Source organism: Schistocerca piceifrons, chromosome 4, assembly GCF_021461385.2.
Source record: "Schistocerca piceifrons isolate TAMUIC-IGC-003096 chromosome 4, iqSchPice1.1, whole genome shotgun sequence".
Classification (NCBI taxonomy): Eukaryota; Metazoa; Arthropoda; class Insecta; order Orthoptera; family Acrididae; genus Schistocerca; species Schistocerca piceifrons.
Genome location: NC_060141.1, coordinates 352,635,087 through 352,651,825, shown reverse-complemented (window position 1 = coordinate 352,651,825; position 16,739 = coordinate 352,635,087). Strand labels below are relative to the sequence as shown.

The 16,739-nt window shown below is 39.0% G+C and overlaps 1 protein-coding gene across 1 annotated transcript in view; it reads left to right on the top strand.

The window, feature by feature from the left end:
* The window catches only part of LOC124794728 (transcription factor Sp4-like), an 86,115-nt gene that overhangs the window by 24,030 nt on the left and 45,346 nt on the right, over positions 1 to 16,739 (top strand). Inside the window, exons 6-7 of the mRNA XM_047258322.1 lie at positions 7,245 to 7,391; positions 11,174 to 11,545. Coding sequence (XP_047114278.1) covers positions 7,245 to 7,391; positions 11,174 to 11,545 — 519 coding nt within the window. The remainder of the gene's footprint in view (positions 1 to 7,244; positions 7,392 to 11,173; positions 11,546 to 16,739) is intronic.

Sequence of the window (16,739 nt, the reverse complement as noted above, 5' to 3'; positions counted from 1 at the left end):
TGCTTTATTGTGTACAAATGTGTCATAACATTCATTGACAGCAAAAGCAACTATTGTCTTTTTTTCACTTGGAATGATAAAGTGCAGTTTGCACACAGTTCTTGCAGGAAACCCGGTTGATTGGCATTATACACAATGCTTAGGGGATAACAAGAAGCTACAAATTTGTCTATAGTGCTACATATAAATGAAATCTCCTCTACACATTCACTTGAAGCAAGCTTTGTAACTTTGCAATTTCCTTTAGCGTATAATTTTCTGAATCCGTTTACCCAGATTGAAGAAGTTTGGAAATCAGTAATGTTCATCTCACTTGCAATTCAGAGGACCTATTCTTGTAGATTTACTGTGGTAATGGTGCATTGATGCTCACAAGCAATTTCAAATAGTTTTTCCTTTCACACTTTTGCAAGTTTAATTTTGGCACTTATTTCACACTTTGTGTAAATCTTTCTTCCATTTATACAACTCACATTTATATTTTACAAAATGAAACCAGCTTTGCAGACAGCCCTCTTTCGTTTAACTAAAAAATTTACGGACTTTTCTTTGTCACTGAAAGCTATTACTCTCCATGTTTTCTTTGTACTAGGAAGGTACTGTACTTTTGCTCCTGAATTAACTAGCACAGTAATCGTCATTCGAATCTTTATTTAAGGAGTCATCAGAGCTACTTCCTCTTTCTTCTAATGTTTCCACAATTTCAAACAAAATTTTGACATCATTCAAATGAACGTCCAAGAAATTGACTAATATATAACACATATGTAGGTCTACAAGAGAAGTAGATTTCGATTGCATACCACATTCTTTTTATTTTGTCTTTGTGTGGCTGATAACATTAATTGGATGCCACATAACTGTGAAAGTCTGGAAGCTGCACAGAGACATATGGTATCAGCAAGCATAAACAAAGAAAACACAAAAGAAAATTGATCCAGTTATACCTCTGTTATTAACACTAGCAGCTCATAACTATAATGGGTACTAAATGAGTTGCAAATTCAAACAAATAGTAACTGTGGATGACTATATCAGTGAAACTATCAATGGAAAATGAAATTCACTTTACAAATTATAATCGTGTTGTGCTGTGTTACCTGTTTGCTGATGTTCCATTGCTCAAGAACATGTGCCTGCCATGTTGCACATGTTGTGTTGCTACAGCTACAGTACATTTCTCCAGCTGCCTAGAAAACTACGAATCTGGCAATTTTTTACCTATTTTTTAAAAAAATACTTGCAGTGTGTCTTAGCAGCTAAAATTTTGATTTTATGTTTCTTTCACTGTATTCTTCCCATATAAAAAATTTCAGGCCAGGTTTTGACATTTCAGATTGGACTGTTCCCTTGTGAGCCCTCTTAAGTAATCTTTAGTTGTGTAGTTATGTGTTACTTATGAAGTATGTTGCAGCTGCTTTTTAAATAGATGTATATTAGTAACTTCCTTCATCTCCTCAAATAATTTCATGTAAATGGATAGATAAAAAAAATCTACTCACCAAGCGACTGCAGAACACACATACAGACATAGAAGAAGGTTACACTTATGCCAGAAGAATGGTTGAAGGGGAAGGAAGACAGGTGAAGGAAGAGCAGTGGAGAGGCTTAGGAAAAGGGCCAGATTTTGGAAAAGTCACCCAGAGCCATGGGTCAGGGGAGACTTACCAGATGGGATTAGAAGGAAAAACTGATTGTTGGGGACTGCACCGGACAAAAATTGAAAACCTATGAGCTTAAAGGTGGAAGACAAGGTAATATGCAAGACAGAGATTATTGCAAAAATATAGTGCACAAGTTTATAAGAGTGGAAAGCTAAGTGCATTGTATGTAACAGAGGTGGGAGGGGGTCAGTGAAAAATAGGCAAGTCAGAAAATGAAAAATATGGAAAAGAAAAATGGAGTAGAGAAAGAAAATGGTTCAAATGGCTCTGAGCACTATGGGACTCAACTGCTGAGGTCATTAGTCCCCTAGAACTTAGAACTAGTTAAACCTAACTAACCTAAGGACATCACAAACATCCATGCCTGGGGCAGGATTCGAACCTGCGACCGTAGCGGTCTGGCGGTTCCAGACTGCAGCGCCTTTAACCGCACGGCCACTTCGGCCGGCAGTAGAGAAAGGAGTAGTTACTATGAAGAAATGCTGAGACGGAAGAAATTAACATAAATTAAGGTCAGGTGGGTGGCAAGAACCAAGGACGTGTTGCAGCACTAGTTCCCAGTTCTGAGAAACTGGTGTCTGGGGGGAGAATCCAGATGTCGTGTGGTGAAACAGGCATGCAGGTCATGATTGTCATGTTGTAGAGCAGGTGCTGGTGGTCACTCAGTTTTATCCTGTTCTTGAATGTATTAGTGAGCTGCTTCAACAAGGCCACAACTTCCTAAAATCATGCCCTGAAATGAAATCAGTTCCATTCGAGATTTTGCCCATTACACCTAGAATAGCTTTCCTTTGCCATCCCAATCTCCACAATATCCTTGTCTGCACCCATCTCTCTACCCTACAGCTCCTACCCCTGTGACCATCTCTGCTGCAAGACTTGGCCAATGCACCCTCCTACCACCACCTGTACCAGCCCTGTAACTGGCAAAACTATACTGTCAAAGGGAGAGCCACGTGTGAAACAACATGTCATATACCAACTGTTATTTACACACTATTCAACCTTTCACATCCGCATGACTACCTCCAATTTATCAGTTAGGATGAGCAGGCATCAGCAAAGGGTGTGAACCGGCAACACACAATATCCTGTTGCAGAGCATGCTCTACAACATGACAGTCATTACCTCAGTGCCTTTTTCACCACATGGGCCACCTGGATTCTTCCCCCAGACACCAGTTTCTCAGAACTCCGCAGGTGGGTACTAACACAAAAACAAGTCCTTGGTTCTCACTGCCCAACTGGCAATTTATGTTAATTTCTTCCATTTCAGCAATTCATTACAATAACTACTCCTTTCTTCACTCTGTTTTAGCTTTCTATACCTTTCATTTTCTGACTTGCTTGTTCGCTGCCCTTCACCCAACATATTACCCTGTCTTCCACATTTAAGCTCTCGGGTTTTCGAATCTCATGCGGAGCAGTCTCCAATAATCAGTACCTTCTCCTCATCCTGTCCCATAAGTCTCCCCTGACCCTTGGTTCTGGGTGACTTTTCTGAAATCTACCCTTTTCCCAACCCTGTCCAGTCCTTTTCCTTCACCCTTCTTCATTCCCCTTCAACTCTTCTACCCGATGAACGAGCGACTGACTCCGAAAGCTTGCATAAGTACATCCTTCTTTTTTTTTGTGTGTGTGTGTGTGTGTGTGTGTGTGTGTGTGTGTGTGTGTTGTTCTGCCACCGCTTGGTGAGTAGAGTTTTTTATCTATCCAATTACATTACATTGTCAAAAACTGATTATTTTTGTTGTTCTATCTTTAACTAATTTGTTACACAATTTTAATCCCTGATAGAAAATGCTGTTTATAATTTTTGTCTGTTTTTCTTTGAAAATGCATGTCCACAATGGCTCTTGTTCCATGGTTGTGTTAGAACTGTTAGTGAAATACTTAGCAGTGTTTTCCCTGAAATGCACAACAGATTGTTACGTGTACTCACTTGATGCATTAGGGATACACAATTTTCAGACTAATTCTTTACAAGAAGCGTGACTACTACTTTTAGTAATTACTCTTATGGCCCATTTCTGGAGTTTGAAAACTGTGTCCATGTTTTGTGCTTTCTGTCCCCAGGAAAGAAACTCGTAGGTAAGAACTCAGAGTATGTAAGAATGATATGTCACCACAAGATGCTGACTGTTTCAAATTGCGATAGGAATCCAGCAACATAACATGCTGATGACACTCTTTTTGCCAGTGTCTCTACATTGTTTGTCCCACACAACTGTGTGTTTCTTGCATGCTCTGTAGGTATATCACGTGTGCTCAGTGCAACAGAGATGTTCTCCCTTTATGCTGAAGTACATCCTGTTTGTTTTCTCTAAGTTCAGTGTTAATTTATTACATACACCCAGCTGTAAACATCACTGAATGTTTAATTTGCTTCTCTATTAGGAGTTCTGGTGTTTTATCAGTACCTGTGATGTTGTTTTCCATGTGTTGTATTGTCTGGAAGGTCATTGGTATATGTTGAGAGAAGAATTTGGACCCCTTACGCTACCCTGAGCCGTTCCACTACTTATATGTTTTTTGTCTGCCAATTGTGTTACTAAAGATTTATCATCAGTAGTTATGCATCCAATTTTCCAGGCAAGACAAGAACCATTTGTTTGCTATTTCTCTTGCAACTACTGCTTCTAGTTTGTTTAATAGTATTTTATAGTGAACAATGTCAAAAGCCTTGGACAAGTGTAAGAATAGTCCTGTAACACTTGTCATCCTTGTCAAGAGCTTCATATACCACTTTTGTGAACTGTGTTGCAGCATATATTGTGCTTCTGCCATTTCAGAAACTGTTCGTCATTAAAAAGATTGTACTTTATCTTTCATATTTGATTCGATTATTTTTGATAACACTTACATTAGTGAAACTGGCCTGTAGTTGTTTATACTGTCAGCATTACCTTTCTTTAGTGCAGGAACAACTCCTATGTGCTTTAGGTACTCTGGCAAAGTACCTGAACTAAAGAATGCATTCATTGTTTGCGAATGAGGTTTGTGTACTGTCTCTGTAAGCCTTCAGAACAGACTGGAATCTCATTTGTTCACAGTGACTTCTTATTTTTTATTTATTTCTGTATTGTCCTCCCTACTTCAAACTCAGTTGTCCTTGTCTATTCATGTTGACTACTTATTTTTTGTATTTTATTTTTTTATTTCTTTGTTGTCTTCCTGACTTGAATCTCTGCTGTGATGAACACTATCACTGTGCTTGCAGTCATTTATTGTGGATGCTACATGTGTTTTAGGAAGTTTTGTGTTGCAGCTTCTGAGCAATACCAGAGAAATAGCCGTATGCAATATTTATGTATTCCTGAGGATTTCCTATTACTGTACTCCCATCTTTCATTTGTATATTACCATAGCTTTTTTCCTGCATTGCATGACATTATTTTGTCTTTGATCTACTTTTTTGCAACAGTTGGTACCCTCCTGTTTATCTGTGTGTGCCTAGTGTTTTTGCAAAGACCCGAAAAATTTATTTGCCTGGGAGAAGTTTCTAATATATAGGGATTTATTCATCTGTTTTTTTTTAGCTGCTGCTGCTGTTTAAGTGGCTATTTTTGGAAACCCCCCTCAAAAATTAATTTAAACTTTTTTAAGAATTAAGAGAAGCAAAGTTATTTTGCATATACACTTCCTCCAAGCTTGGATTTCCCAGTCCCCTGGGAAAAAGTAGGTATTTCACATTCCAATAACATCTTTTTGTAGGCCTTCAGTTTGTGGCTTTTACCAAGCCTACCTTTAGCTGAGCAAATTTCTGTGATGTTTGTCCCTGAGAATCTCTCTCTCTCTCTCTCTCTCTCTCTCTCTCTCTCTCTCTCTCAATCTCAACCTCTTAACACCCTCCCCCCCTCCCCCGTCTCTCAAATCCAGTGTGGTATATTGTATCTTCCATGTTGTTGTTGTTGTTGTGGTCTTCAGTCCTGAGACTGGTTTGATGCAGCTCTCCATGCTACTCTATCCTGTGCAAGCTTTTTCATCTCCCAGTACCTACTGCAACCTACATCCTTCTGAATCTGCTTAGTGTATTCATCTCTTGGTCTCCCTCTACGATTTTTACCCTCCACGCTGCCCTCCAATACTAAATTGGTGATCCCTTGATGCCTCAGAACATGTCCTAACAACCGATCCCTTCTTCTGGTCAAGTTGTGCCACAAACTTCTCTTCTCCCCAATCCTATTCAATACTTCCTCAATAGTTATGTGATCCACCCATCTAATCTTCAGCATTCTTCTGTAGCACCACATTTCGAAAGCTTCTATTCTCTTCTTGTCCAAACTATTCATCGTCCATGCTTCACTTCCATACATGGCTACACTCCATACGAATACTTTCAGAAATGACTTCCTGACACTTGTTGACAGCGTGGAGGGTAAAAATCGTAGAGGGAGACCAAGAGATGAATACACTGAGCAGATTCAGAAGGATGTAGGTTGCAGTAGGTACTGGGAGATGAAAAAGCTTGCACAGGATAGAGTAGCATGGAGAGCTGCATCAAACCAGTCTCAGGACTGAAGACCACAACAACAACAACATCGGGGAGAGGCTACAACCCTGTCTTACTCCCTTCCCAACCACTGCTTCCCTTTCATGTCCCTTGACTCTTATAACTGCCATCTGGTTTCTGTACAAATTGTAAATAGCCTTTCGCTCCCTGTATTTTACCCCTGCCACCTTTAGAATGTGAAAGAGAGTATTCCAGTCAACATTGTCAAAAGCTTACTCTAAGTCTACAAATGCAAGAAACGTACGTTTGCCTTTCCTTAATCTTTCTTCTAAGATAAGTCATAAGGTCAGTATTGCCTCACGTGTTCCAGTGTTTCTACGGAATCCAAACTGATCTTCCCCGAGGTTGGCTTCTACATGTACATGTACATCTTCCATGTACATGTTGAAAAAATTTGAAAACTGGCTGAGAGGGAGGGGAGCCTGTTCTCATGATTTTTATTTAAAAAAAGCCCTAGTTCTTCCACCCATCGTAATCACGTAATATAGTAATCACAATTTTTTTCTGCTGTAAAAGGATGAGGTTGTTGCCCAGGGTATCTTGCACAATAAATCGTACTGACAGTGACCCTGATGTCTGGCAAAACGCTTCTTTCATTAACAGTTCTTCCTCTTTCAGGAGGCAAAATGTTTAGTAGCACTGATAGACACATCAACAGCTTGTAGTGGCAAAAATAATATTATCAGACAGTTCTATCACTGTTTTAATTCTATTTGTATTTTGTTTTAAGATCATATTTTTCTTTATTTCATCATTTGCTGATTCTGAGTCAGCTACAAGAAATCTCTTTCCACTTGTCCTTTCAAATATGTTACCCCACTTTTTCTTTTGGTCTTTAAGATTTAAACTTTGGCATTGAGAGATTGATATTCAATTTTTATTCACTTTTTAACTGCCAGTTTGGTGCATAAATAACTTTTTTGTTAGTATTTGCAAAATAATAGTATGTAAAATTTACTGAGGTGTCAGCTTGAGTATAATACAGTTCCATACTAGGAAAAATAACTCTCAGTAGTATTAGCTCCAAATAATTAGGGATACACTCTAACAGATCTGTTACGTAACAGGCACAAGCTCATGCACAGCAGGTGCAAGCCCACCTACAAGCCCAGGCTCAGCAGAGTGTGATACCTGCAGGAACCATCAGCTCGGGCACTTTAACACCCAGTTCCTGGAGTCCAGCTAGTGCTTCAACACCTGGAGTTAGTGTACAGGTATCCACCTTCATTCTAACAACAGTTGTACATTTAAAAGTATTTTCATTCATTAATCCCAGTTACTGCTGTATGTATATGCAAAGCAGAATCATGGTGCAGTTTTCCTGTGTTAAAAATTAAGGAACTCTGCCCATTATTTTTGTTCATGCAGTTGTGAGAACAATGCATGCTATGTGCATTAAAGAAGTTACTGGGAAAAGAAAAGTTATGTATCTATAAATGATGAATTCTTTAATTCCTGAATTTTTATGCGTTCTGTGAGATTCTTGTATGAGTCAACGTGGATAGTATTGGAGACTGAACAACGTAGGAAGAGATGTAGTAGAGGATGAAATAATTCAATAAGTTGTAAAAAAGGAGTCTCGCGGGAAATAAATTTGAAAATAGACAATGTTCATAACAGGAAAGGGCATAGTGACAGCCACTTTCGATGTATGGTCTCACCATTGATCACAGTACCTGTAACAAAAAAGGTGGAAACAATTGTTGTGACATGTGTACTCTTACAATGTGCTGCTCCTGAAAAGCATATTGGCAGTGCTATTTTCTACATCTACATGTATACTCTTATACACCACAAACCACCATATGGTGTGTGATGGCTAGTACCATATACCACTGCTAGTCGTACCACTAGCATATGGAGCAAGGGGAAAATGACTGTCTGTATGTCTCCGTACGAGCCCAAATTTCCCGTATTTTGTCTTTATTTTTCTTGTATGAAATGCACATTTATGTCAGTAGAATAGTTCTGGAGTAGGACACAAGTCGCAAATGACATTACTTTAGACTTTTTCAAAAATGTTTTGCATAAAGAACATTGTCTTCTTTCAGGGATTCCCATTTTAGTTCATAGAGCAATTCTGTAATACTTGGGTGTTGATTGAATCTACTGGTAACAAATATAGCAGCACACCTCTGAACTGCTTTGATGTCTTCTTTTAATCTGATCTGCTAGGGATCCTAAATGCTCAAGTAGCACTCAAGAATGCTCGAGTGTTCTGTACAAAGTGTACTTTAGAGGTGAGCGGCACTGTCCCAGAATTCTCAAAATAAAATGAAGTTGACCATTTGCCTTCCCCCCTACCACTGACCTTATGTGCTCATTCCTTTTCCTGTTGCTTTGCAATGTTATGCCTAGATATTTAATCAACATGACTGTATTAAGCAGCAACCATTACTACTGTATTCAAGCATTGTAGGATTGTTCTTCCAACTCATATGCATTAGCTCAAATTAAAGCTAGCTGCCATTCATCTCGCCATACAAAAATTCTGTCTTAAATCGTCATGTATCCTCCTACAGTCGCTCAATAATGACACTTTCCCAGGTACTACAGCTTCATCAGCAAACAGTTGTAAATTGCTGTTCACTTTACCTATCAGATCGTTAGTCTATACAGAGAGCAGCAGTAGTCCTATCACAATTCCCTGGAGCACTCCTAGCGATAACCTTGTCTCTGATGAGCACTCTGTCTAGAACAGTGTTCACATTTCTATTCTCAAAATTTCATAAAGCCATTCACATATCTGAGAACCTATTCTGTATGCTTGGACCTTCATTAACAGCCTACAGTGGGACACTGAGTCAAAACCCTTTCTGAAAATATAGGAATATGGAAATTTGCTGTTCTCTTCATCCACAGCTTAAAGAATATCGTCCAAGAAAAGGGCAAGCTGAGTGTTGTATGAGCACTGCCTTCTAAATCCCTGTTGATTTGTGGAGAAGCTTTTCAGTCTCAAGGAGATTTTTTATTTTGTAAGTTAGGATGACTCGAGAATCCTGCAATAAACTGATTTTAATTTTTTGGGTCCATTCTTATGCCTTCCTTACATATGGGAGTCACCTGCACTTTTTCCAGTTGCTTTGTACTTTTCACTGGATGAAAGATTTATGATAAATGCAAGCTAAAAGTAAGGAGCCAATTCCAAAGAGTATTTTTTGTCAAAATCAAACAGGGATTCCATCCAGTCGAGGCAACTTATTTGTTTTCAACTCTTATCGGTTGCTTCTCTATGCCAGTGATGCCGATTACTTTGCCTTCTGTATAGGAGTCTGTGCAGTGGTCAAATGATGATATGTTTGCGTAATTCTACTGTGTGAATGCTTTTTAAATGCGAAATTCAAACCTTCAGCTTATTAACTTTTGCCTGTTGACATTTTGACGTTCTTTTTTGAACTGAGAACACGACAATCTGTGTTTCCTCAGCATTTTACGAATTTTGATATTAAACCACGGTGGTTCTTTTCTGTCCTTAATCTACTTACTTAGTGCATATTTCTCTAGAGCATGATTTACAATCAGGTTGAACTTTGCCCATGGTTCCTCTGTGTCTGTCACATTGGGACAAAATTATGTCCATTCATTGTGTAAGTAGGAGCAAACGACGACTTATCTGCTCTTTCCAACATAAAAACTCTCCTAACCTTCTTGCTGGATTTCTTAACTTTAGTTACCATTTTTACTATGATGACATTATGATCACTAATCCCTGTCTTTACACAGAGTGTCAGTGAGGTCAACCCAATCCTGTCTGTAGCTACAAGGTCTAAAATATTTTGATTACCTCTGAGTTGTTCAGAACTACTTCGCAAGATTGTATTCCCATATCACCTTCGGTGACTCCATTGATGTCTGTCTCTGCTCAGTGGGTTAAAGTTGCCTGCAACCAATATTGCATGATGGTACTTCCACACTGCTACTATAGACTTTCTTTGATTGAGCGTACAAATTTTGTGGTGGAAGTCAGACTAAATTTCAGTTTTGATAGACATAATATTTTTATTGATTGCAGTGAGCACTCCTCCAACTCATATGTGAGCAGAATCCTACCCCTTGCTTACGAGACAGCTCCTAATGGGCAACATAACACATTCGCTGAGTGTGTTGCTATGGTAACTGGGCGGCACTTAAGGCACTAACTAGTGTCTTTTCAGTGTGCTCATTATAATGTTCTGTGCTCAGCTATAGTGGTTGTAACAGTATAGATGTGTGTGTATTGTACCACATCTTTATATTTAATGTATAAATATAGTTAATGAACTAAATTTAAATACCTAAATCATTACATATTTAATGCTAAAAAGCTTAAAATATAAGACTTTGAAAAAGTTCACCTACAGGAACTGGCAAGTTTTGAAGTAGCAATCTTCAGTGATAGGGACTACAATTTTACTGTGTAACTTTGACAGCAAGTAACCAAGTGTGCTTGTGAGACATGAGGTAGGCTTGACTAACATTCCCTGTCTTGCTATGTTGCCAGATTGCATAGTTTATTTAAGGTTTTCTCACAAACTGTGAACCATACATTTTGAAAAAGATTATTTCAGTTTTAAAATCAGATGCCACTTGGTCGAAAAGGACTTTTTTAACAACTTGATATTGATGAAGACATCTGTAGTGTGGACATACATACAGTTTTATGATGCTAATTATCAGGTTTTGATCATCAAACACAGTATTTTTTTAGCAGTGTACTCTGGACCAGCATGTAGTCTTTACAAAGGCAGCTACTTTTTTGGGTCACTTGTCTTTTTTTTTTTTTTTTTTTTTTTTAATCACTTTAGAGTTTTAGAACAAAATGTCTTCTTTTCATTTTTTCACAATTACTAAACTTAAAGCCCTGTGTTTTTATAAATAAGTTTCCATTGCAAAGCACACAGTCCAGATCAGTGAATTGCTCAAGCCATGAGATAAAAAGTAATTCTATAAACTTATAATGCATTTTATTAGAACAGTATTGTGCGAGAAACGTTTTCTGTAAAGCTGCTTGTTGCAGACAGTACCATCACCAACGCTGGTAAGTGGAGGGGAGCAGTGTAGTGCTGCTGTGCATTCTGCCCAGCAACAACCACTCTCCCAGCAGCAGCAGCAGCAGCAGCAGCAACAACAGCACCACCAACAGCAGCAGCAACAGTCTCCTCAGCAGCAGCAATCTCAGCAGCAGTCAGCAGTGTCTCAGCAGCAGCTACAGCAATCTCAACAACAGCAGCAGCAACAGCAACAACTTCCGCAGCAAGCAGCTCAGTCACTTTTGCTTGGTCAGGGGCAGCCTATCACTTTGACTGGTGCACAAGGCCAACAACTGACTGTCATACCTGCATCCAGCCTTGCAGGACTGCGAGCATCTGCGGGAGGTGGTATTATACAGGTTAGCATCTTTGGTTTTTGAAGAATAATTCTAAGTGTCTCTTTACGTAGTAACTTTTGAATTAATTGTAAATGGTAATCAGTGTCCCATGCCAAATATTCTTCTTCATTCATAAATTTGATTTGGATAAAGACATTCATAAGTTTACACTAACAAACTTATTGGTGATGCATCAGTTTACTGCTGCTTGGTTAACATTAATTAATAGGTTCAGGTACCAGTTTGCCACTGTTGAATAACTTTTTTTGTGTGTTTCCCATATCACTACAAATGAAAGCCAAAACTATTTCTTCAGCACTGCCCCACCTCTGCTGAAAATGGGTCAGTGCTTTTGCTTGGACGATCTCTGTACCATTGCTGTGTTAAATCTACATCCTTAGTTTTATTCTATCTACTGCTATCATCTCCTGCAGCTTCCCTTCTTTTGTAGTTAGTCTTTCTTCCTTATAATATCTTTCAATAACCCTTTACATGGCATCCAATGCGTTCTCCTATTTTCTTGCTTTGTTGGTACTATAAATTGGCTAAGTTAGTGTACTTAGTTTATACTTCAACACTTACTGTGAGGTACTTCATATCAAAGCAGATGCCAGTTTTCTTTCTTGAAGAAGATACGCACTGGCACACCTGTTATCTTTCATTTATACAGTACTGAACACTAGCAGAATCTGCTAAATGAAGGCACCATTTTTCCACTTAGGCTGTATTTATTTAGTCCTGTTCTTCATTGCACAGATGGTTTTGGCTTTATAAGCCATTATCAAGTGTTCCCCTGGAATAAGGTGACATAACTATGAAAATGGCAACTTATTGATCTGATGTGGTTCCATTCATTTTGCTTTATAAATGTTACTGTTCTTGCTCAAACTGTCAGAGCATCAAAAATAGTCTAATTTTTAAACCAAAACAGATGGAAGCATGACATGCGAATACACTGCCACTTTCATACATTCTAGCTAAACACTTAAATATGGCTTAAAATACCAAGACTAGTTATACAACCAAGAAGAACTCTGAAGCCATACTTTCTAAATTGAAAAGTGCTGGCTTCATTTAATAAATTTATGTGGGGTCTCCATTATGAGTGAGATGTGCTATCCGACTCATTTACCATATGACTTCAGATTGCTCTAGTAACTTCTCTAGTGCCTGATTAACATATGAAAACTTTTAACTTAAGTCTGTGAAATCACCGTGATGTGTAGAAACTAGAAAGTTATTTGGCCTGATTTCAAAGTTGTATGAAACAGGATTTGTACCATCATCTTTTTAAGAGAGCTTAATTGCCACACTACTAAACAAGACATGAGTGAAGAAATGTGAGCAATAGTGGAGAAGCTTTCTGACATCTCATGCTAGTCAACAATTCAAAAAGTCTTAATCGCATTCATTATTATTATTATTATTATTATTATTATTATACCACCAACCGGTTTCAACCCGACATAGGGGTTGAAACCGGTTGGTGGTATAATAATAATAATAATAATAATAATAATAATAAATGCGATTAAGACTGTTTTTGAATTGTTGATTAATCATACTAATCGCTGATTCTCTCCACAACCATGTTGTCCAAAAATCTTATGCTAGTAATTGTGGACTAAGTAATACTCAGAGGAATATAAAGAAAAGTAGAAGAGTGAAATGCAATTTTGCTTCAAAAATTGCTAACTCCCATAGAAAACCAATGAAACTGTCATGGCATATATAGACCTCAAAAAGGTAGATTAAGAAGTTGTAAATATCAAAAATAGAGTGGGTAAATAGTAGTTACAAATGAGTAGTTTACAACAACAATGAATAACTAATAAGAGTATACAAAAAAATGTTATCTGAGAAGTGCTAAACTAGAACTCTGGGTGTGTGAATAGTTATTCTAGGACATACCAGATGTGACAAGTTAGCTTTGAAAAAACACAGTGTAACCGATGCTGAAATTACCTGCTTACTGCAGTTCAATGTTGCAGGCACCTATAGGATTTGTACTTTGTCTTATAAATCTTTTACCTCAAGAATGATATTGCACTGTGAAAGTAGAGGCAGTAATGCACAGGGAAATAGGAAATAACATACCAGAAAAAGAAAGTGATGATGAGTTGAAATAATATAGACAGGTGTGTTAGACAGTGGTTAATCTTTCATATGTGCAACTTTGTTAAGCAGCTGAAAAATATGAGTAAAGAAAACCGAGCTCTAAGGCTTTTGGAACCACAAATTTCTTCTTGTGGACAAGAACAGAGGTAAAGATTGGGGCAAGGTGGTAGGACAAAGAGCCCAAATTGAGCAGAGCCCAGGTTAAGAGGAATCCATGAAGTATAAAAATGAAGGGGACCCATGAGAAAGGAAAACGTATCTGATATAAACTTATTTGTAATACTTGGATACGCGCCATGACACCAGGTCGCTGGTGTGCTACTTTTCAAATATTCCACCAATGGCATCTGCGTGGGCTGGCCGCCAGAGGGCACCTGTGATGGGCCACATGACTTTTGACAAAGCACAGCATCTGCCACGCCATCTATCAGAGCCCTCCTATTTTATAAGTGCAGTGCAGTGGACACTTACTCTCATATTGTATTCATACTTATTGTCAGCCAGTGCTTGTTTCAGTACCTGGATTGTTTCTGTGTTTTTGTCTATATTCTCAACTGTTGTTTGCTTGTATTTGGAAGAAGAATAATCATTGTCAATTGTAGCTGTGCTGTTGTTTGTGTCTTGCTGCTGTATGGTACAACTGCTGACAGGTATGGTGTTCACTTCCATGCACGCAGCCCATTTGGTTCATCTGTCCATGGAGGTAGTGCTCCAATACCTCCTTAAGCAGCAGCATGCTCTTAATGGTTGCTATCACAATCTTATCAGCCACATTGACTATGCAGGCTTCTACGGCATCAGGATATCCACCACCCTTTCCACTCTTCGACAATACAGCTGAAGACTGGACACTTACAAGTAGCAGCTTCAGCAATGTTATCTTGCTTCTGGTATCACTGGTATGGCTTGGTGCCTTTTGTCATGGATTTCTTGTCAGATCCACCAATTTTTGTGCCAGTTTGCCCCACTTCAGGAACCTGTATTGCTTGCATTTGATGAAATGTGTAAATTTTCAAATTTTCACCTGTTCCTGATTGTTGGGTGCAGTCATTTCTTGGAGGGAGGACGACATGGCAGCAGTACAAATGCAGCACTCAGCGCTCCTATCTTGCCCGTACTGTTTGATGCAGTGTTAAAGGGCTGCGTAGTCAAAGCAGACAGTGCCTTGCAACAGCTGTAGGAAAAAAGGATGTATAACATACGTGTGTCATTCACAGACCCTCCTGTGTGTCTCCAGTGCGTACGAATCATAAGAAGCTGTTTATCAAAGTGCGAGTAATGGACAAAGTGCTCAAACTGCAAGTGGACACAAGTGTGACTTTACTAAATTACAAACTTATGTGGATTTGGAATCTCTAGTGCTCTCTCAGTTAATCTATATTTGGTGAGTTACAACAAGCAATTTTGGGGAAATTTACAGCTCCCACTATGTATAAATCTGCGGTTCATTCCTCGACAGTTTTGGTAGTGGATGATGCTGGCATTGATAATTTGTTTGGTCTAGATGCTTTCAGTGCTTTTGGTTTTTACATTTCAGATACAGTGCACCTTGTTTCTGACCAGGTCCCCTACCAGCAGTTAAATTGTCTCTGTTCTAAGTTCTCATCTCTTTTCTCAGATGGGTTAGGTTGTACCACAAATTTTGTGGCCCACATTGCTCTGAAACCTACGGTGCAGCTGCACTTTTTCCGAGTGTGCTTTATTCTAGTGGCTTTGCATGATAGAGTGAAATCGGAATTGGAAAGGCTGACGTCATTGGGAGTCATACAGCCTACTTTGCTTCTGCGGCAACTTTAAAGTTTCAGTTAATGCTCAATCTATTATTGACACCTACCCTATGCCCGGCCCAGACGATTTGTTGACTAAACTCACTGGGGGCTGGTTTTTCTCTAAAACTGATTTGCCTGAAGCCTATCTACAAGTTCTGTTGGATGAGGATTCTGAATGGACTTTCATTATTAACACACCTTTTGAATTGTACCAGTGCCAGTGCCTCCCTTTTGGTGTGGCTAGAGACCTCATGATTATCAGTATTTTTTGGAATAATTGATGATGTCTGTTATGGGATGCAGCAACAATCTCAATGACACCATCATGACAGGTGCATCCACAGAAGTGCATTTATGTAACTTAATGCACCTTGTTTACAATCTTTCATACTGTAGGGTTGAAATGAAACTTAGCCATGTCACACTTGTTTCAGCCATGCTTTTTGTATTCGAATTTGAAGTTTCTCTGGATGGTGTTAAGCTTTTACATCATCATTTCGCTACTGTTGAGGCTCTGCCTCGCTTTGCAAATGTCAAAAAATTCCAAGCATTTTTAGCTAAAATTGCTTACTACCCACGCGTGGGGCCTGCTTGGCCCATCCCCCTTCAAGTTGTTCCACGAGAACATTCCGTTTTCATGGATGCTGGCCTGTGACCATGCTCATGCTTTTGAAATCGAAATTACACCCTGCTCCTTGTTTTTACCTTCCATCCTGGCCACCACTTGGTTTTGTCTACAGACGCCTCTCATTATGGACCAGGGGCTGTTCTCACACTTCGACATGAGGATGATTCCAAAAGTTTAATAGTTTACATGTCAAAAACACTCAACTCCGCTCAGCAATGCTACTCCTGAGTTGAAAAGGAAGCACTAACTATCGTCTATGCCTTAGAAAAGTTTCATGTGTTCTTGAATGAGTTTTAAGTTCCACCTCATTACTGACAACAAGCCCGTGGTTTCATTGTTTAATCCTCCTGCTTCACTGCCTGATAAAGCAGCACATCACTCCAATGGTGGGGCCCTGTTTCTGTCTCACTACAACTATGAAATAGATTTTGGGCCCTCCGTGCAACATGCCAGTGCTAGTGCTCCTTTATTTTAGATTTTGAGGTGCAATGTACAATGGATGGCTTTCAGATTACAAGCTCCCGGATTGCAGCTGCTGTCACTGTGGATCCAGTTTTGCTTAAAGTTGTTCACCTCATTCAGTTTGAATGTTCAGGTAGGCATCTGGACAGGGCTTGTGATCTTTTGCGTAATAGTTTTGCGCTCTGTCACTGCCTTTTGGTATTTGATGGTGTTCCATTAGCTGCAGACAGGTTGTCAC